This window comes from Odocoileus virginianus, chromosome 25 (assembly GCF_023699985.2).
Source record: "Odocoileus virginianus isolate 20LAN1187 ecotype Illinois chromosome 25, Ovbor_1.2, whole genome shotgun sequence".
Lineage (NCBI taxonomy): Eukaryota > Metazoa > Chordata > Mammalia > Artiodactyla > Cervidae > Odocoileus > Odocoileus virginianus.
Genome location: NC_069698.1, coordinates 49,884,426 through 49,906,914, shown reverse-complemented (window position 1 = coordinate 49,906,914; position 22,489 = coordinate 49,884,426). Strand labels below are relative to the sequence as shown.

The 22,489-nt window shown below is 39.3% G+C and overlaps 1 protein-coding gene across 1 annotated transcript in view; it reads left to right on the top strand.

The window, feature by feature from the left end:
* Positions 1 to 22,489, top strand: part of PAXBP1 (PAX3 and PAX7 binding protein 1) — a 38,988-nt gene that overhangs the window by 15,746 nt on the left and 753 nt on the right. Inside the window, exons 9-17 of the mRNA XM_020895896.2 lie at positions 2,314 to 2,413; positions 2,500 to 2,615; positions 4,620 to 4,819; positions 5,860 to 6,004; positions 6,668 to 6,789; positions 7,554 to 7,630; positions 8,000 to 8,066; positions 20,155 to 20,301; positions 21,904 to 22,058. Of these exons, the coding sequence (XP_020751555.1) occupies positions 2,314 to 2,413; positions 2,500 to 2,615; positions 4,620 to 4,819; positions 5,860 to 6,004; positions 6,668 to 6,789; positions 7,554 to 7,630; positions 8,000 to 8,066; positions 20,155 to 20,301; positions 21,904 to 22,058 (1,129 nt within the window). The remainder of the gene's footprint in view (positions 1 to 2,313; positions 2,414 to 2,499; positions 2,616 to 4,619; positions 4,820 to 5,859; positions 6,005 to 6,667; positions 6,790 to 7,553; positions 7,631 to 7,999; positions 8,067 to 20,154; positions 20,302 to 21,903; positions 22,059 to 22,489) is intronic.

Here is a 22,489-nt window from a genome sequence, read left to right as displayed (position 1 = left end):
TCTGAAAACAATACTTTGTCATATAGGGTGTCCTCTAAGTTAGAGGGACATTGAATCCCTGGAAAGCATTCTCCCGTGTGCCGAATGGGTTTTGGAGCATCATAAAGAGATGGTGACATGGCCTTCAGATGAGTCAGACTCAGTGTACGCCGTGTCAATGGCTTTGACCTTCTGTTTTTGCCATACACATTTAAATCTGCATTAGTGCCATTTGGAGCACCTAAATAACTAATGCATGCCTCTCAAGTCACTTTTGATCCAGACAACCAGATTTCTGGGGCAGATTACAGGTAATCATTATATCTATGATGGGAAGTAATTTCCTTTTAAGTTAAATGGCTGTGTGAGCTGTGCATTTCATCAAATACCTTTTCCTAGCTATAATCTGTTCTTTATAATTTGGAGGTATTTACTTACATGGAATTTAGAGTAAGGGTTGAATGATGGGTGTTAATTATCAATAGATTGGCAGTTGGAAAGAAATGAAGGTAATGAGAAAGTATTGTCCTAGAGGGAGTATTCATTATTGCCAAAGATTTGAGGAAAATTGCATGGGATACTGAAGTAGCGATTTCTTTTTCTGGTATCTTTTTTTTCAAAGAAACAAAAATATAGCCTGAAATTCTTCTGTTTAGATTTGCAAGTGCTTTACCACAGTTACAGCATATAGTTTCTTACAGAAAGAAGGAAGCTATCAGTTAAGTTGTCTCCTCTGTCTCCTTCAATATATATTTTAGAAAGCCTCTAAATATAAACATTTTAAGTATTATACTAAGTTAACATTATAATTGTCTTTGGAATACTTCTTTAATGATGACTGCCTCTTAAAGAGGCAAGGATCGTTTCTGTAGTTTGGGACTTTTTAGCTAATTTATTTGTGATATGTAGTCGAGTCCCAGTTGAGGTAGAGCTGGGGCATTTTGTTTATTAATCAGTAAAAGAGTCAACTTTTAAAAGTAGTAGGATCTAGGGTAGTTATGATATGCTGAAGTAGACACCGACGCTTTGTTGGTTTGATTTTCCCTGTTGCTGTGCCACGTCTTTGATATCAGGAGAAAACTTCCGCTGATGTGTTTCATTTTGCACGTGATTCCGCCCCCACCCCCAGACACCCTCTGGGGGTTTTGCTTCCCTTTACTATCCTGCGTATTACAGGATGTCTCCAGAGTGTCGAACTTGACTGTAGAAGTAAAGCATCACAGAGAGATGTTTCCCCCACTTCTGCTTCTACCCTAGGCAAGAGAGTCTCCAGGATTCTTCTCTGGACAAAGAGAGTGGGTCCAGAGAAAAGACCATGAGACACTATTATCTGGGGGCCCCAACAAAAGGTTGACTTTTACCCAGTGATCTGATGGAGACGTCTCTGTTAGACAGCTCCCACCTGCATCCATGAAATTTCCAGTCTCATTCCTGTGTAGTTATCATCATCGGACAGCAACACAAGCAGTAGAACCAAAGAGACTGAGGACACAAATGCAGGTGGCAGGAGAAAATTTAAAACATAATTGCTATCCTTGGGAGATGGCAGAAGAGATCCTACATGTAGCACAAGTAGAAGATGCTATAAAAAAGGAATATTCTGAGAAGAATAGCCATACCTTGGAAACTAAAAAATGGTAACTGATATATAAATATAAACAGTAATGTCGAAAGCTAAAGTTAGAAAATTTGTCCCAGAAATTAAAAAGAGAGATGGAAAATGGGAAAAAAGAAATAAGGGAATTGTGCTTTGAAAGTAGTGGTTGAGAAAGCACAAGTTGGTCCTATTCAGATGGTTTTTAGCCTATATTGTTGATTCTGCCCTTGTTTTTAAAATAGTAATAGAGAATAAATTTCTACAAAGAATCATTAGAACAAAATAGAATAAATCATTGAATTCCTACAACAAAGGTGTTTTTTCATACTTCCTACTTAGACCTCTTTGCTGTCATTTCATATCATTCAACAATATGATGCTTCATTCCTAAAAAAGTAACCTATTATTTTTCCCTTAACACAAGGAACTTAGGTTTTTAACTTACTTTGTCATCATGATAGCATAAACTAGTTTTGTTACTTAGACATAAGAACAGGGATTCAGCCAGTTTGTATTGGCGTAGTGTTGTCAGACTCTATTTTTCTACTCCTTTTTGTGGAAAAATGAATTAATATTGAGATTTGCTCTAAATTAGCAAACTATCTGGTTTACCAGTTATTGCAGAATCCCACTGTTTAGATTAGAAAGTAGTCTGTCATTATGGCTTATTCTGTGCAAACTCTTTCCTCAAGATTGTTGGGGGAAGGCTTTTAATTTTAACCATTGTTGTTTTCCAGATAAAGCTCTGATGGCACCAAATCTTGACTCCTTTGGACGAGATCGGGCACTGTATCAAGAGCATGCCAAACGTCGGATTGCAGAACGGGAGGCCAGGAGGTAATCTCCAGACTCTTGCTGTTGCTCGGTTTGTGAAGGGAGGAGCCTCCTTTATCTGGTTTGGGAACTCACTGCTTGTTATTTAGGACTCGTCGTAGACAAGCCAGAGAGCAGACTGGTAAGATGGCAGATCACCTTGAAGGCCTTTCCAGTGATGATGAAGAAACTTCTACGGATATCACAAATTTTAATCTGGAAAAAGGTTAGATTTTTATTTGGAAATGAGATTCATTGTCAGTGTGCTTTCTGCTTGGCTGTAGTTGTTACCATGAAATAATTTGAGGTTTTGTGGCCTCTGCTTTAGAACCTGGCACTTGTTGCTTACTTGCACCTGTTTTTACCTGTTTTTATTACTGAATATCATGATGAGTTCTCACAATTAGTGGTAACACTTTGTTATGGGGTTTACTTAGTTACTTGCATTATAAATAATATTACTCTTCAGAATCGTAGAATTTTAAAAGCGACAGGAGAATGTTTCAGATCCCAGGGGCCACCCTAATGCAGCCTGTCTGGTCTGGAAACGTAAAGGTTGGCAGTAGGGAGCCCTACTCAGCCCTAAAGGGAGTTCCTGATTTGGGGAGTCCTGAATCATTCAACCACGGGCAATAGTTGGTATTGTTACATGAAGGCATTTCCAGAAGGAACCCCAAGTAAAAGTCTTTATTTCCCACCATTAGCTGCAATTATCTGTCATTTATTAACTTTGGAACATAGTTGGAGAAGCTTATTTTGTTTCTCCCACTTTTTTATAGTGAACATTTCTAAACATACAGGAAATTGGAAAGAATAGCACATTGATCACCATCTACCTGTCACCCAGATTCAGCAATTCTTACCATCAGTTGGCCAACTTTGCTTTGGATATGTGTGTGTTCCGCTGAACCATTTGAAATTAACTTAAAGACATCATGGCACTTGCCTCTAAAAACTGTAACATATTTAATGTCTCCCCCCTGAAAAAGGATGCTTTTCTACTTTATTGTAACACTATTACCACCCTTGAGAAAAATGAACAGAAATTTCTTAGTGTCATATCTGTATTCAGTACCTCCCCAATTCTCAGGACTGTTTCTGTGGGTTACTCTGTTTCCCACACCTGGATCCACATGGGGTTCCTGCGTTGCACTTGGTCATTGCACCTTTTTTATCTAGAATTAATGAATATCATGAGTACCTTATAATACACACACCACTATTATCTGTTCAAGGCATTTGCTTTCTGGAGGCCATTCATCTTACAGAATGTCCTGCATTCTAAGTTTGTCTGTCTCCTCATGGTATTAACTTGTTTCTCCAGCCACTGTGTGTCTTGTAAACTGGAATTTTAAGTCTGGCGTCTTGATTAGGTTCAGGTTAAACCTTTTTGGTGAGAATACTTCATACAAGATGCTCTTTCTTACTATATAATAGCATATGACAAAGGTTGCCTTTTATCAGTAGTGTTTAGGTGGATCATAAGAAGTAGATTGTCATGACTAGATCTCTTCATTGTAAAGAGTCCACTGTTCAGAGTCATATAGAGCATCAAATAACTTCACTCAAAGATCCTGGCATCCACTGCAGATTCTTGTCTATGTTAGTTATTGCAGTCACCAAGCAACTTTGAAAGAACAGATATGATTGGTTACTGATGATCATCCACATCTGTTATTTAAATGGTGATTTGTGGGCTGAAGAGCTGGATACAGTTTGTACTTTATGCAGTTACTCACACTGTTCCATGGTAACTGAAATATGAAATAAGAGTTTTGGGGAACAGGTGTTATTTAGACTATGGTAGCAACCCACTCCAGTATTCTTGCCTGGAGAATCCCAGGGACAGGGGAGCCTGGTGGACTGTCGTCTGTGGGGTCGCACAGGGTCAGACACGACTGAAGCGACTTAGTAGCAGCAGCAGCAGATAATGATGCCTATTGGAACTATGCACGTCACAGAATGGTGACTGCCTGCACTGTAGTTTGTGTGATAGACATTTGGAACCTAAATTTATCTCTGTTTCCTTTCCTTTAAGTTGCAGTTGTTAATTCGTTTCAGTCGCTCAGTCTTTGCGACCCCATGGACTGTTCCTTTGTTAATGAGCCTATCTTATTACTTACTCAGGCTACAGAGAAAATGCTGAAAATAACTGAACTGCGTTTTTTCTACTGCATACTAAGTTAACATTCCTCTGTGGGGGTTTCTTTGTTGTTTTTGTTGGTTTTAGATCGCATTTCAAAAGAGTCCAGCAAGGTTTTTGAAGATGTCCTTGAAAGTTTCTATTCAATTGATTGTATTAAATCCCAGTTTGAAGCCTGGCGTTCAAAATACTACACATCCTATAAGCATGCATACATCGGCCTTTGTCTGCCGAAGCTGCTCAACCCCCTCATACGGCTGCAGCTTCTCACGTGGACTCCGCTTGAGGTGAGTGGCTTCTCTCACTGCTGGAAGGCAGGATACCATGACGCTTGGGGAAGAGATGAAGCTTGAATAAAGTATTTTTCCCTGGAGGTAAGTCATGTCAGGGCTATAAGTGATACAGAGTATCACTGGGTGTAATCTTACCAATCTTTCCTTTTATGTTCTGTCCCTTTTTAAGAGAACGGTCTGTTGCTTCTCAATTTGTATACAGTATCTTTCTCAACTAAAACTACAAGTATTGACATGGAGATAGGAACATGAATGAATAAGAACTTGGTTCTTTGATCCCAGAAAAGTGTAGAACGTCATGGGAAAGCTCAGTGAGGAAGATGTGAAGTGGGGCCCTGAACTTTTAAGTCAGTGGTGATGGAAATCAGGATGAGAGAAACTGGTAGATTTAAGAGGTGCAATCAATAGAACCTGTTTGCCTGTTACCTAAGGAAGGTAATTGTCTAGGTAATTGTCGAATTGTCTATGTACATCTAGTGGTCATGTTTTAGATAACAGTTTTATAAGTTACCAACATACGGTTGGGGCCGTGGGCATGAATGAGATGGGCTGGGTTGAGTATGTAAACTATACCAAAAAGAAGGCTGAGGTGGAAGCCCTGGAAACAACAGGAGAAAGTGTGAGCTCTGGGGACTCTTCAGCTCCCAGCTCCTGCTTACCCAGCCCTCGCGGCGTTCCACGCTGTGCTGTGTGTCCCAGTGCAGGGCAGAGGCTCTCTGTCTTCACAGCTCCTCCTCCTGCCCTGCAGCCGCCAAGCTGTCTCAGCCTCCTGATCTCCCTTTCTGGCTCCTGACTCAGCAGGGCTGCTCTGCCCTCCCGACCAGGAGTCACCTCCTTTACTCCCTTCTTTCAGGGGCCATAGTCCTATACTGCCTCTGGTGGTCCATTGTCTTAAGAATAGATGTTTCGTATATTTTGTCGCGTATTTAGTTTATGGCTGAAGGCTGAATCCAGTTCCGGTTACTCTCTTCATGGCTAGAAGCAGAACTAGCCACTGTTTTAAATGTTTGGGTAACCTTTTAAATATTTTCTAGGCAAAATGTCGTGACTTTGAGAATATGCTGTGGTTTGAATCTTTGCTGTTTTACGGTTGTGAAGAACGAGAGCAAGAAAAGGACGATGTTGATGTCGCACTGTTGCCGACCATTGTGGAAAAGGTGATTCTTCCTAAACTAACAGGTAGAGATTACAGAATTGAACATTCAAACACATTGGGCTTTTCATATCTATTGTTAGGAGTTTTTAATCAGAGCATATGTTCTCATAGAAATTACATTATTAATAGTGAAGGTACAGTCAGACCCAGAGATGGCTAAAGGGTACCTGTCTGTTACCTTGGGACTTGAAGACCACCTTGGGGAGGGCCTGGAATTGGGAGCAGTAGGCAGATTTTAGACTCTTAAGGACTGCCTGAAGCAAAACGGAATACATAGTTTTGGGGAGGATATGCATTTTTCCAGGGAGCAGTTTCATTTCTTTCATCAATTTCTCACAAAAGTTTAGGAATCATTGACCTATGGACCTATTTAAAATATTAAAGAAGTTTAGGTTCAGTTAGAGATGCTTGAGACTGGGGCAGAATCTCCTGGGATATAAAAATCCTATTTTCCCCAATCTTTATTTTCACCAAGAAGCAGAAAATAATAGGAATCTGTGTTTCCTTTTCACCTTTGCCTAATCTTCAACATTCCTATGGTTAATTGGACAAAGACAACTGAAGCTCACACTCTAGAGGAAGAGTCATGATTGGCATTTCTAAACTGAGGACTTGACATCAGATTTAAGTCAGCTGCAGTTTACTTCTATATCTCAGTACTTTCTACCTTCTTTTTTTCTTAATAGTGATTGCTGAAAATATGTGGGACCCCTTTTCTACAACACAGACTTCAAGAATGGTTGGAATTACTCTAAAATTAATAAATGGATATCCTTCAGTGGTGAATGCAGAAAACAAAAGTACACAGGTAATTTAGTTATTATTTATGAAAAGTTAAAAATTTTATATATCTTCTCTCCCTTTGAAAATGAGCAAGTTGAGAAAACGAGTGGGTTATAGTCAGAAAATCTGATTCTCCCACTTGAGGTATCTGGTCCTTTATATAGAAAATTTGAGATACTGGTTATTAGTTTTAAAATAAGAGAGTCTAGATAGCTTCTTATCTATACTGTTTTCATCCTTCTCACCACCCCGTCCCCATTCACAATCAGACTAATCAGACATCCCTTGAAGAACTTTATTTTTTGGGGGGAAAAGAAAAGCAGAAAACTACTGGGATGTGTACCAGCTGATACTTTAAATCCCCAAACATGTGATAGCATGTAAAACAATCCAGTGTTGTTCAATAGAACTAGTTTCCAAACTTTAAATTGCTGCTGCCTCCACTGAAGTTCCTTATAAGCAATACAGACATAGGAAAGTACTCTTTATCATTGTTTTACTTTCACTGACCTCATTTTGAGAAGAACCAGACTTACAGGTCTGATTTTAAACCTTTATATTGTAGATTAAGGGGCTGAAAGATTTCTAAATGACTTTATTTCTTGGTAATTGATGAGGCGTGAACTAAGAATAAAGACCTTTGGGCCTTCGGTGAGAAAGTAAATTTGAGCTGTTCACTCAAAATTGAATACTCAGTTAATGAGGTGCTTTGGAATGTGGCTTATTTTTATTTCCTAAACTTTTATCATTACCCTTATTATAATGCATGATCTATTTTTAACTCTTCAGGTATACCTAAAAGCACTTCTATTGAGAATGAGGAGAACTTTAGATGATGATGTATTCATGCCCTTGTATCCCAAAAAGTAAGTCATTCCTAAAAATGTTAAAGATGATCATATTCTCTATTGTCTTTCAGAGAAAGCTTCTTAAATTCTGGGAAAACTAAGTATAGCGTGTAATATAAACTTTACCTACATAGTCTAAACCTGTAGCCCAAATTGAGGAGCTCATTGTGGAAACCGTTTCCCTTAAGCAGAATAAAACAAATAGTCCCCAGTTATCTCAGAATACATTGTCATTACCTTTTAAAATTACTATCTTCTAGAATACAGTTGGAAATCAGAAAAATTCATTGCTTCCTTTGTTCACCTCTTACTTAGAAATCTTCTAGAAATAAGATGGAACTTAACACACAACTTTTGATCATGATGTGTTTCTCTTTTTTTCCTTAGTGTCTTAGAAAATAAAAATTCTGGGCCTTACTTGTTTTTTCAACGACAGTTTTGGTCTTCAGTTAAGGTAAGTGTCTACAGGCTATCTGAAAGCTTTGGATTTTGTTTGAGTTTCATACAGTATATTTTGAAAAGTATTTTAATATTTGGTTAAATAACTTAATAGGTTTGATGTTTCCAGAGGAGAAAATGAATTCTGAGTCCCAATAAGGTCCAGACTACCCAACAAAATGCTTTACTAAACCACAGTTGATTTATTCAGCAAATAGAGTACCAGGTACTCTTCTAAGTTGGGGGAATATAGCACTGAATAAGACAGAAATAGAGCCATCATTGGAGAAGGCAATGGCACCCCACTCCAGTACTCTTGCCTGGAAAATCCCATGGACGGAGGAGCTTGGTAGGCTGCAGTCCATGGGGTCCCTAAGAGTCTGACACGACTAGGCGACTTCACTTTCACTTTTCACTTTCACACATTGGAGAAGGAAATGGCAACCCACTCCAGTGTTCTTGCCTGGAGAATCCCAGGGACAGGGGAGCCTGGTGGGCTGCCGTCTGTGGGGTCACACAGAGTTGGACACGACTGAAGCAACTTAGCAGCAGCAGAGCCATCGTGGTGTTTATAACCCAGCACAATTGACGATAGCATATAAGTAATCTCAGGTAGGAGGAATTTTGAAAAAAGAAATTCAGAGTTGTATTGGAGCATATGACAAGGGGCATAGAAGATTCCCTTCCATCCTGAGAAGTGATATTTAGGTTGTTAGTTGGCCCTGAGGTGAGGGAGAGAAAGACATACTAGAACTGAGAGAAGTCCAGGGTGGCTAGAGTTACGGAAGAGATAAGCAATCCAGGTGATACAGAAGCTATAATGTACGTGGAAACATAGGAGATTCCCCAAATCAAGATAATAACCCAAATCCCCCAATTCCTAACCTCTTTTTATTTTCTTATAATTTTCTTTGTAAGAATGTCTTAGGAATGGAATTATATACTGGTTAGCCTTTTGAATCTGGCTTCATTCACGTAACATAATGCACTCGTGATTTAGTGTTATTTTATGTTCATTCCTATTTTCAAATGGTGAATATACCATTTAAAAATTTTTTATTGAAACATAGTTGATTTGACAGTGTTGTGTTGTATAGTAGGGTGATTCAGTTATACATATACATATCCTTTCTCAGATTCTTCTGGATATACCTTTTTTTTTTTCCATTTATTTTTATTAGTTGGAGGCTAATTACTTTACATCATTGCAGTGGTTTTTGTCATACATTGAAATGAATTAGCCATGGATTTACATGTATTCCCCATCCCGGTCCCCCCTCCCAGCTCCCTCTCCACCCGATCCCTCTGGGTCTTCCCAGTGCACCAGGCCCGAGCACTTGTCTCATGAACCCAGCCTGGGCTGGTGATCTGTTTCACCCTAGATAATATACATGTTTCAATGCTGTTCGTTTGAAACATCCCACTCTCGCCTTCTCCCAGAGTCCACAAGTCTGTTCTATACATCTGAGTCTCCTTTTCTGTTTTGCATATAGGGTTATCGTTACCATCTTTCTAAATTCCATATATATTTGTTAGTATACTGTAATGGTCTTTATCTTACTGGCTTACTTCGCTCTGTATAATGGGCTCCAGTTTCATCCATCTCTTAGAACTGATTCAAATGAATTCTTTTTAATGGCTGAGTAATATTCCATGGTGTATATGTATCACAGCTTCCTCATCCATTCGTCTGCTGATGGGCATCTAGGTTGCTTCCATGTCCTGCCTATTATAAACAGTGCTGCAATGAACATTGGGGTGCACGTGTCTCTTTCAGATCTGGTTTCCTTGGTGTGTATGCCCAGAAGTGGGATTGCTGGGTCATATGGCAGTTCTATTTCCAGCTTTTTAAGAAATCTCCACACTGTTTTCCATAGTGGCTGTACTAATTTGCATTCCCACCAACAGTGTAAGAGGGTTCCCTTTTCTCCACACCCTCTCCAGCATTTATTGCTTGTAGACTTTTGGATAGCAGCCATCCTGACTGGCATATAATGGTACCTCATTGTGGTTTTGATTTGCATTTCTCTGATAATAAGTGATGTTGAGCATCTTTTCATGTGTTTTTTTGCCATCTGTATGTCTTCCTTGGAGAAATATCTGTTTAGTTCTTTGGCCCATTTTTTGATTGGGTCATTTATTTTTCTGGAGTTGAGCTGGAGGAGTTGCTTGTGTATTTTTGAGATTAATCCTTTGTCTGTTGCTTCGTTTGCTATTATTTTCTCCCAATCTGAGGGCTGTCTTTTCACCTTGCTTATAGTTTCCTTTGTTGTGCAAAAGCTTTTAAGTTTCATTAGGTCCCATTTGTTTATTTTTGCTTTTGTTTCTAAAATTCTGGGATGTGGGTCATAGAGGATCCTGCTGTGATTTATGTTGGAGAGTGTTTTGCCTATGTTCTCCTCTAGGAGTTTTATAGTTTCTGGTCTTACATTTAGATCTTTAATCCATTTTGAGTTTATTTTTGTGTATGGTGTTAGAAAGTGTTCTAGTTTCATTCTTTTGCAGGTGGTTGACCAGTTTTCCCAGCACCACTTGTTAAAGAGGTTATCTTTTTTCCATTGTATATCCTTGCCTCCTTTGTCGAAGATAAGGTGACCATAGGTTCGTGGACTTATCTCTGGGCTTTCTATTCTGTTCCATTGATCTATATTTCTGTCTTTGTGCCAGTACCATACTGTCTTGATGACTGTGGCTTTGTAGTAGAGTCTGAAGTCAGGCAGATTGATTCCTCCAGTTCCATTCTTCTTTCTCAGGATTACTTTGGCTATTCGAGGTTTTTTGTATTTCCATACAAATTGTGAAATTATTTGTTCTAGTTCTGTGAAAAATACTGTTGGTAGTTTGATAGGGATCACATTGAATCTATAGATTGCTTTGGGTAGTATAGCCATTTTGACAATATTGATTCTTCCAATCCATGAACACAGTATATTTCTCCATCTGTTTGTGTCCTCTTTGATTTCTTTCATCAGTGTTTTATAGTTTTCTATGTATAGGTCTTTTGTTTCTTTAGGTAGATATACTCCTAAATATTTTATTCTTTTTCTTGCAATGGTGAATGGTATTGGTTCCTTAATTTCTCTTTCTGTTTTCTCATTGTTAGTGTATAGGAATGCAAGAGATTTCTGTGTGTTAATTTTATATCCTGCAACTTTACTGTATTCGTTGATTAGCTCTAGTAATTTTCTGGTAGAGTCTTTAGGGTTTTCTATGTAGAGGATCATGTCATCTGCAAACAGAGTTTCACTTCTTCTTTTCCTATCTGGATTCCTTTTACTTCTTTTTCTGCCCTGATTGCTGTGGCCAACACTTCCAAAATTATGTTGAATAGTAGTGGTGAGAGTGGGCACCCTTGTCTTGTTCCTGATTTCAGGGGAAATGCTTTCAATTTTTCACCATTGAGGGTGATGCTTGCTGTGGGTTTGTCATATATAGCTTTTATTATGTTGAGGTATGTTCCTTCTATTCCTGCTTTCTGGAGAGTTTTAATCATAAATGGATGTTGAATTTTGTCAAAGGCTTTTTCTGCATCTGTTGAGATAATCATATGGTTTTTATCTTTCAATTTGTTAATGTGGTGTATTACATTGATTGATTTGCAGATATTAAAGAATCCTTGCATTCCTGGGATAAAGCCCACTTGGTCATGGTGTATGATTTTTTTAATATGTTGTTGCATTCTGTTTGCTAGAACTTTGTTAAGAATTTTTGCATCTATGTTCATCAGTGATATTGGCCTGTAGTTTTCTTTTTTTGTGGCATCTTTGTCTGGTTTTGGAATTAGGGTGATGGTGGCCTCATAGAATGAGTTTGGAAGTTTACCTTCTGCAATTTTCTGGAAGAGTTTGAGTAAGATAGGTGTTAGCTCTTCTCTAAATTTTTGGTGGAATTCAGCTGTGAAGCCATCTGGTCCTGGGCTTTGTTTGCTGGAAGATTTCTGATTACAGTTTCTATTTCCTTGCTTGTGATGGGTTTGTTAAGATCTTCTCTATTTCTTCCTGGTTCAGTTTTGGAAAGTTGTACTTCTCTAAGAACTTGTCCATTTCTTCCAAGTTGTCCATTTTATTGGCATAGAGCTGCTGGTAGTAGTCTCTTATGATCCTTTGTATTTCAGTGTTGTCTGTTGTGATCTCTCCATTTTCGTTTCTAATTTTGTTAATTTGGTTCTTCTCCCTTTGTTTCTTAATGAATCTTGCTAATGGTTTGTCAATTTTGTTTATTTTTTCAAAAAAACCAGCTTTTAGCTTTGTTGATTTTTGCTATGGTCTCTTTAGTTTCTTTTGCATTTATTTCTGCCCTAATTTTTAAGATTTGTTTCCTTCTACTAACCCTGGGGTTCTTCATTTCTTCCTTCTCTAGTTGCTTTAGGTGTAGAGTTAGGTTATTTATCTGACTTTTTTCTTGTTTCTTGAGGTAGGCCTATAATGCTATGAATCTTCCCCTTAGCACTGCTTTTACAGTGTCCCATAGGTTTTGGGTTGTTGTATTTTCATTTTCATTCATTTCTATGCATATTTTGATTTCTTTTTTGATTTCTTCTATGATTTGTTGGTTATTCAGAAGCGTGTTTTAATAATTTTTTTCCTGTAATTGAGATCTAATCTTACTGCACTGTGGTCAGAAAAGATGACTGGAATGATTTCAATTTTTTTGAATTTACCAAGACTAGATTTATGGCCCAGGATGTGATCTATTCTGGAGAAGGTTCTGTGTGCACTTGAGAAAAAGGTGAAGTTGATTGTTTTGGGGTGAAACGTCCTATAGATGTCAGTTAGGTCTAGCTGGTCCATTGTGTCCGTTAAAGTTTGTGTTTCCTTGTTCATTTTCTGTTTAGTTGATCTATCCATAGTTGTGAGTGGGGTATTAAAAGTCTCCTACTATTATTGTGTTACTATTAATTTCCTCTTTCATACTCATTAGCGTTTGCCTTACATATTGCGGTGCTCCTATGTTGGATGCATATATATTTATAATTGTTATATCTTCTTGTTGGATTGATCCTTTGATCATTATGTAGTGTCCATCTTTGTCTCTTTTCACAGCCTTTATTTGAAAGTCTATTTTATCTGATATGAGTATTGCGACTCCTGCTTTCTTTTGGTCTCTGTTTGCGTGGAATATTTTTTTCCAGCCCTTCACTTTTAGTCTGTATGTGTCCCTTGTTTTGAGGTGGGTCTCTTGTAGACAGCATATATAGGGGTCTTGTTTTTGTATCCATTCAGCCAGCCTTTGTCTTTTGGTTGGGGCATTCAACCCATTTACATTTAAGGTAATTATTGATAGGTATGGTCCCGGTGCCATTTATTTTGTTGTTTGGGGTTCACGTTTATACCACCTTTCTGTGTTTCCTGTCTAGAGAAGATCCTTTAGTATTTGTTGAAGAGCTGGTTTGGTGGTGCTGAATTCTCTCAGCTTTTGCTTGTCTGTAAAGCTTTTGAGTTCTCCTTCATATCTGAATGAGATCCTTGCTGGGTAGAGTAATCTAGGTTGTAGGTTATTCTCTTTCATTACTTTAAGTATGTCCTGCCATTCCCTTCTGGCCTGAAGGGTTTCTATTGATAGATCAGCTGTTATCCTTATGGGAATCCCTTTGTGTGTTATTTGTTGTTTCTCCCTTGCTGCTTTTAATATTTGTTCTTTGTGTTTGATCTTTGTTAATTTGATTAATATTTGTCTTGGGGTGTTTCGCCTTGGGTTTATCCTGTTTGGGACTCTCTGGGTTTCTTGGACTTGGGTGGCTATTTCCTTCCCCATTTTAGGGAAGTTTTCAGCTGTTATCTCCTCAAGTAACTTCTCATGGCCTTTCTTTTTGTCTTCTTCTTCTGGGACTCCTATGATTCGAATGTTGGGGTGTTTCACATTGTCCCAGAGGTCCCTGAGGTTGTCCTCATTTCTTTTGATTCTTTTTTCTTTTTTCCTCTCTGCTTCATTTATTTCCACCATTTTATCTTCTAACTCACTTATCCTATCTTCTGTCTCTGTTATTCTACTCATGGTTCCCTCCAGAGTGTTTTTGATCTCATTTATTTCATTATTAATTTTTAATTGAATTTTTTTTATTTCTTCTAGGTCCTTGTTAAACATTTCTTGCATCTTCTCAATCTTTGTCTCCAGGCTATTTATTTGTAACTCCATTTTGTTTTCAAGATTTTGGATCATTTTTATTATCATTATTCTAAATTCTTTTTCAGGTAGATTCCCTATTTCCTCCTCTTTTGTTTGACTTGGTGGGCTTTTTTCATGTTCCTTTAGCTGTTGGGTATTTCTCTGCCTTTTCATCTTGTTTAGATTGCTGTGTCTGGAGTGGGCTTTCTGTATTCTTGTGGTTTGAGGTTCCTTTTTATTGTGGAGGTTTCACCCAGTGGGTGGGGTTGGACGATTGGTTTGTCAAGGTTTCCTGGTTAGGGAAGCTTGTGTCAGCGTTCTGGTGCGTGGAATTGGATTTCTTCTCTCTGGAGTGCAATGGAGTGTCCAGTAATGAGTTTTGCGATGGGTCTATGTGTTAGGTGTGACTTTGGGTAGCCTGTATGTTGACACTCAGGTCTATGTTCCTGCGTTGCTAAAGAATTTGCATGGTATGTCTTGTATTAGAGCTTATTGGCTCTTGGGTGGTGGTTGGTTTTGGGTGTAGGTATGGAGGCTTTTGGATGGTCTCTTATTCCTTAATGTTCCGTGTAGTCAGGAGTTTTCTGGTTTTCTTAGGTTTTGGGCTTAAGTCTCCTGCCTCTGGATTTCAGTTTTATTCTTCCAATAGTCTCAAGACTTCTCCAACTATACACTACTGATAATAAAACTTCTAGGTTAATGGTGAAAAGATTCTCCACCGTGAGAGACAACCAGAGAGGTTCACAGAGTTACATGAAGAATAGGAGAGGGAGGAAGGAGATAGAGGTGAGCAGGAGGAGAAAAAGGGGACTCAGGAGGAGAGAGACAGATCTACGCAGTTATCTGTTCCCAAAGTGTTCTCCGTAGCCCAGACACCCACAAAGATTCAGAGTTGGATTGGGAAGAGAAGGGGAAAGGAGGAAATAGAGGTGTTCTGAGGTAGAAAACAGAGTCAAAAGTGGGAGAGTAATCACCACACTCCTGAATAGAAATGGGAACTGGATATTGGATTCTTAAATGTCCAAAATTTATATCACATACTGAAAAACAAAGATTAAAAATCTAGTGTAGAGGTTAGACTCTTTGAAATACAATATTTAAAAACAAAAACAAAAAAAATTTAGAAATGTATATGAAGTTCAGTTTAAAAATAGGGTTTCTCTCTCTCTCTCTTTTTTGGCAAGGTTATAGTGAAATGAAAATGAAAATTAAGGAATAATAGAGGAGTATTAGAGGACTTTAAAAGGAAATAGAGAAAAACAAGAAAAAAAAATTTTTTTTCCCCTGATTAAAAAAATTATAAAAATATATGAAAATGAAAGTTGAGGAGTAATGGGGGAGTAATAGGGAATTTTAAAAGAAAATAAAAGAAAAAATTAAAAAAAAAGGAAAAAAAATTTTTTTAATTAAAAAAAAAATATATATATATCTAGGAATTTCTCTGGAGTTGTTGAGGTCAGTGTAGGTTCAGTTCAATTTCAGATAGCTCCTCTTTCCACCTTACACTTCTCGATATGTATAGGCCCCTTCCGGTGCAGTTGGTGTTACCTTCAGGGATTTTAATCTGTTGCACCGGTCCTTTCTGAAGCGGTTCCCTTTGTTTATTTGGCTTCTATTTGCCGTCTCTTCGGTGTCTAATTTCCGCCCTGACACAGGCGGGCGGAGGTGATCTCTTATTTAGGTTCGCTAGTTCAGTTCAGTCCTGCTACGGGGAGGGCGGGGCGCTGCAGACAGATACCGCTCAGTGTGGCTAGCACTCACCGGCCACCCTGGGTTTGCCCCGCTCACGGGTGTCAGTGCTTTCCCCCTCTACACTGCTCAGGCTCCCGGCTGCTCTGTATGGAGCGGGCCCTGCGTTGAGTGCGGTTCCAGTTTTCGGGTACTCCACAAAAGCGCGGATTCGGTTGAGCCTGCGTCTTGTGCCTTCCCCGGCCTGAGCGGTTCAGGCAGCCAGAGGCGTTCAGGCAGCCAGAGGCTTGGGTGCACTCTCCCCGGGAGCGGCGCACCTTTTCCCTCCACGGCGAGCGGCCCAGGCAGCCAGAGGCTTGGGCGCACTCTCCCCGGGTACAGCGCGCTATTTCCCTCCGCGGCCCCAGCGCACGCGGTGCGCTGGGGCCGCCAGTCGGGTCTCAGTAAGTCTCAGATAGGAACCGGGGGCCTGTTTGCAGTGTGGGAGGGGGTGGCTTCTCAGGGGCTGAGTTTGCCCTTTTCCCCTCCCCCCTGCCTCCTACCTCCAGCGGGGACGGGCCGGCTCTTTTCTGTAGTTTCTCAGTCCCTTTGTTTTGTGAACCGCCGGCTGTGTGTTCGGGCGGTTAATTTTGACCCTTGCTATCCCACCGTTTAAAAAAAGCTCCCTCCGATTGCTTTCAGGGTCTTCGGGCCGGTCCTTACCCTAAGCAATGCCGCCCGCTCCTCTCCATTCCACCCCTGCTTGTTGCTGGCGGGTACGGGCGTCTGGGGTACTTTTCTGCTGGGAGTTGCTTTTAGGCACGTAATCTGTGGGCCTTGTTTAATTTTTCCTCCCAGTTAGATCGCCGAAAACTTCCCCCAGTCCCGCCAGTGCGAGGGTTTCCTGGTGATTGGAAATTTCCTCTATTAAGACTCCCTTCCCGGGACGGGTCTCCGTCCGTAGCTCTTTTGACTCCCTTTTTATCTTTTATATTTTGTCCTATCTCCCTTCAAAGACAATGGGCTGTCCTCTGCTAGCAATCCGAAGTTGTTTTGTGAAATTTGCTCAGCGTTCAAATGTTCTTTCGATGAATTTGTAGGGGAGAAAGTGGTCTCCCCGTCCTATTCCTCCGCCATCTTGGCTCCTACCTGGATATACCATTTTTTGATGTGGTTTTTTATCCATTAGATAGTTTACAGTTTGGAGTAATTATGAATAAACCTGTCAGCATACAGGTTTTTCTGGGTATATAAGTTTTTATTTCTCTTCTATGAGTATCTAGATTATTAGGTAAATATCTAAAAGCTGTTTTCTAAACCAACAGTATTAATGTTCTAGTTCTTTTTCACACACTCGCTGTCTTTCAGGGTTTTATTTTTTAAGCCATTCTCCAAGTGTATGTTCAGGTCTTGTTATGGTTTGCATTTCCCTAATGACTGATGATGCTGGACATGTTTTCATCTGCTTACTGACCATCTGTATATGGCTCAGAGGGTAAAGAATCTGCCTGCAGTGGAGGAGATCCGGGTTTGATCCCTGGGTCGGGAAGATCCTCGGGAGAAGGGCATGGCAACCCATTCCAGTGTTCCTGCCTGGAGAAGCCCAAGGACAGAGGAGCCTGGTGGGCTACAGTCCATGGGGTTGCAAAGAGTTGGACACAACTAAGCAACTAACACTCATAAGTTCTTTAGTGAAGTATCTCTACAAATCTTTTGCCCATTTTTAAAAATTGGGTTTTCTTATTATTGAGCTTTGAGTTTTATATTCTTCATACAAATACTTCACGTACATGATTTGCAAACTTTTTCCCCTGAGTCTGTAGCTTGTCTTCATTCTCTCAAAAGTTTTTCATTCTGATGAAGTCCAATTACTACTTATTCCTGTTATGCATTGTACTTTACGTGTCACATCTGAAAAATCTTTGTGTAACACAAGGCCACTAAGTTTTTTCCTTAGCCTTTCTTCTAGATGTTACATGGCTAAGTTTTACATTTAAGTCTGTGATCCATTTTGAGTTAATTTTTATATAGAGCATGAGGCCTGGTTGTTTAGGTTCATTTGCCCCAGCAAACTTTGTTGAACAGACTATCTTTTATTAAATTTAGTTGCTTTTGTACCTTTGTTGAAAATCATCTGCCCTTATATGGGTCGTGGAAGGGTTTTTAAGTAGGGAGGTGACTTGAAAAATATTGCCGTTTTTTAGATATTGCAGTTGCTGTGTGGAGATAATGGTTTGAAGTAGGTAAAGATGGTAATAATGAAAATGGGAATTAGTACTTAACTACATATTTACTGTGTTCCAAGCACTGTACCACACCCTTTATACAGATTATCCTCTTGAATCCTCACAACAGCCCTGTGAGCTTTAACTCCACTGATGGGACAGTGGGTGCAGAATCACCTACTCAGGCTTACTTCTTTGTTAACTGGTAGAGATGGGAGTCTCCTTCAGGCCAGTCTGACTCTTCAGTTCTTCCCGCCTGTGGTTCTGTGAACAAACTAATTCCTGGTGCCCTGAGGCCTCTATCGTGTATATACCTGGAATGGTACTAGTTTGTTCCATCCTTGGGAAAATTAATTACACAAATCATTTTCTGTAGGATTTAGTTCTGTCACAGAACCCTGCTTGAGAAGAACTGTGCCAGAGCCATAAAGAGATGGCAGCTCCTGTTAGGGGTGTGGCAGCAGGGACCGGGAGAAGGGACAGGCGTGGAGGTGGGGTGAGACAGCTTGAGGGAGAGGTTGGGAGTGACATGTCGGCTGTGGCCTGCTTGATTGGTTGATAATGTTGTCATTTCCTAGGATGAGAAATATTGAGAACATAGAAGTATTTATGGTAGAATGGGTGGGGACTTCCATTTTTGTATGGGTATTGAGCTTAAGTAGCTTCCAGTGTCCTGGTTCATGAGGTCTGGTAAACATGCAAGTCTTATAAGTTAGTGTCTTAGTGGTGTCTGACTCTGCAACCCCATGAACTTAGCCCGCCAGGCTCCTCTGTCCATGGGATTTTCCAGGCAGGAATACTGGAGTGGATTTCTATTTCCTTCTCCAGGGGATCTTCCTAGTCCAGGGATTGAACCCAAGTCTCCTGCATTGCAGGTGGATTCTTTGCCAGTGAGCCACCAGGGAGGCATGCAATGTGGTCAGGAAGATAATTTCCGTCTTTTGTCAGGGTCATAGCACTATGACAGTTTTCATGATTTTCAAGGGAGGACATTTATCTCAGAATAATCACTTCTCTGCCAGTACTTTGTTATGATGTAAACTGTTCTTACCTGCATTGTCCACTACAGTAATTACTAACTCTGTGTGGCTATTTAAAGTTTAGTTAATCTCAGTCATTCTAGGAAATATTCAGGCCCTTCAAAACTGCTTCTTAATGCTTGGGCAAGACATGGTCCATGGTATTTCATAAGGTGTTTTAGTGTGTAAGTTATTTACTTTGTATGTACTTAATTTAATTGCTTTACATTGCCTCTCAGTACTTTTTTTCTCTTCTCAAAAAAACAAACTTCTGGTATCTGATTTGTGGTTGCCACAGGTGGGGTTCAGTTCAGTTCAGTCACTCAGTCGAGTCCGACTCTTTGCGACCCTATAGACTGCAGCACTCCAGGCCTCCCTGTCCATCACCAGCTCCTGAGTCATTGAGTCGGTGATGCCATACAATCATCTCATTCTCTGTTGTCCCCTTCTCCTTCCGCCTTCAATCTTTCCCAGCTATTAGGGTCTTTTCCAGTGAGTCAGCTCTTTGCATCAGGTGGCCAAAGTATTGGAGCTTCAGCATCAGTTCCTCCACTGAATATTCAGGACTGATCTCCTTTAGGATGGACTGGTTGGATCTCCTTTGCAGTCCAAGGGACTCTCAAGAGTCTTCTCTAACACCACAGTTCAAAAGCATCAGTTCTTTAGCACTCAGCGTTCTTTATGGTCCAACTCTCACATCCATACATGACTACTGGAAAAATCATAGCCTTGACTAGATGGACCTTTGTTGGCAAAGTAATGTCTCTGCTTTTTAATATGCTGTCTAAATGGGGAGATGGGGTAAAGGAATCAAAAGGTACAAACATCCAGTTGTAAGGTAGGTTCTGAGGATGTAAAGTACAACATGGTGACTGTAATTAACTGAAGTGCACTGTATATTTGAAAATTGCTAAGAGAATAGAAAAAAGATGTGTAACTGAAGGGACGGATGTTAACTAAACTCGTGGTAATCATTTCACAATATATATTTGAATTATTATATGTTTAAATTGTTAAACTTGTGCAATGTTACATGTCAATTATATCTCACTGGAACTGGTAAAAATAATTCTTTTCTTCTTTCTAGCTCTTAGGGAATTTTCTTCAATGGTATGGCATTTTCTCAAACAAAACTCTTCAGGAATTATCAATAGACGGTTTATTAAATAGATACATTCTCATGGCTTTTCAGAATTCAGAATATGGAGACGACAGCATCAAAAAAGCCCAAAATGTGAGTTAAATGACACATATTGTAGTTTTTAAAGCATATACGTTAAGATGAATTGTTTTGTTTGAAGAGATTTGAGAAATTTATGAAAACCCCTTTGATTATTGAATTTGCTGTAATGTTGACAGTCAGCTTGCCTCCTAGGTAGTCCCAAATCCCCTTATCATTTTTTATGTAAAGATTTGTGCTGTTATATGTGTATATTTATCCTGCTATCCATCTATCTATATCTATTTATTTTTGTAAAGTTTTAACTTGGAGATAGTTTTTTGACAGTTGAATGAATGCTATTCTAAGTGTTACTAAAGAAATGGTTTCTTTTCTCATTTAAGAAGTAATTTTAATTTTTTTTTTGCTTTATATACATGAGTTTACTTTATATGCATGTGTTATATACACAATTTTGATATTTTTTTTTATTTTTAAACAATAATACAGTTAAATTCTGCAAGTACAGTATAGCTTTTTGACCTGTACCGTTTCAGAGTAATTCTCTGACATGATACTCCCTCACTATCAAATATTTTTGTGTCTTGTTTCCTATAAACATAGATTTTGTTGTACATTACAGTATAAACAACAACATTAGGAAATTACATTTATATATTGTCACCTAATCCTTAGGGCTCTTTTTAGGTTTTATCAGCTGTCTCAATAATATACAAAGAAATTGGCAAAAGAAATTTCCAGATCATCCTTTGCATTCAATTGTCATTTGAAGGTTTCTTTGACCTTCATACCTTGACACCCCTGAAAATGATAGGCCAGTTTTTGTAGAATGTCCTTCAGTTTGGGGTTTTCTGATATTCTTTCATGGCTATATTCACATTTTGCATCTTTGTCAAGACTTGTCCTAGACTTGATTAGTATGGGCTCCAGGTTGACCTCTGTGACCTTGTTTATGTTTTGGGGCAGCATTTCCTTGTTTCCTGGCACGACGTTCCAGGCTCAGCTAGTACTTGCTTGGCTCAGCTTGAATCCGTTGTTTCTCCAAGCATCCCCGGGTTCTTCGGTGGGGCACCTTCTCTGCCCACTGGCTGCTTTCTCCAAGTGGGAACAGGCTTCCCCTTGCTCAGGTTTCAGTTCCCCGTGCCACGCTGCTGCCATGCTGTGCTGACCCTGCTGAGGTGCCTGCCTAGCCTGCCCCTCTGGCGTGATGCTCTCTTCACCCTGTTCTGGGGCGGCGAGGCTCCTGCTGTCGGCACAGATGCTTGCTGACTGACCCATTCTTCGGGGGAGGGGCTGCAATTATTACATCAAAAACTGCTGACAAAAGGTCAGTTCAATTCATGTAGGGTTTCGAAGACTGGAAAGTGAGGCAGTTGGTTATCAATTTTATGTCCCTAATTTACTTAAATTTTGGAGAAATTATTTATCTTTTGCTTTGGGTGTCTGTCGAAGTTTAAAATTAGGGTAAATCCAGGTATATTTGTATAGCTTACATAGAAAATCTGGTTTAAAAGGATATCCCTTCTAAGTAATTAGTTAATACATAGCTCAATAGCATATCTTCTAGTTAAATACATTATACCTGTTGTCTAGACTCAGCTTTTAGACACTTTATTTATTTTTGTTTTAACTGTTCTACATCTTTCTTCTCCATAGGTAATTAATTGTTTCCCCAAGCAGTGGTTCGTGAATCTTAAAGGAGAAAGAACTATTTCTCAGTTAGAAAACTTCTGTCGATACCTGGTACACTTAGCAGATACAATTTACAGAAACAGTATTGGGTGCTCTGATGTGGAAAAAAGAAATGCAAGGTAATTATTTGTAATACTGAATGAAACAGTGATCTAGAGTCTTAGTTGTTGGGTCTAGTATTATTAAAATGCTTTTGGTAGAGACATGTTTATATTTTACTTTAAATTGTACATTGACTTTATATTGATAAACCTACCAAAAATGTGCATTGTATTTTTTCACTTTTGCAACTCTTACCTAATCTTTTTTCAGTATGTTATTTATTCATGAAGATATTAAGGGAAGACTTCTAGTAAGCACCAGCTGTAAGGGGAATGAGTGAATATTTTCTCTGTCTTCTCCCTTGAAAAACTGGGGAGACTCTAGACTCTTAGAATATCATGCATCTTGGTCTTTGGAGGTTCATTTTACAAATATAAACCCAAGAAAAAATAGCCACTGAAACCCCAGTATATTGAAGGTTATATCCCAATTTGGGGATGTTTGTGCT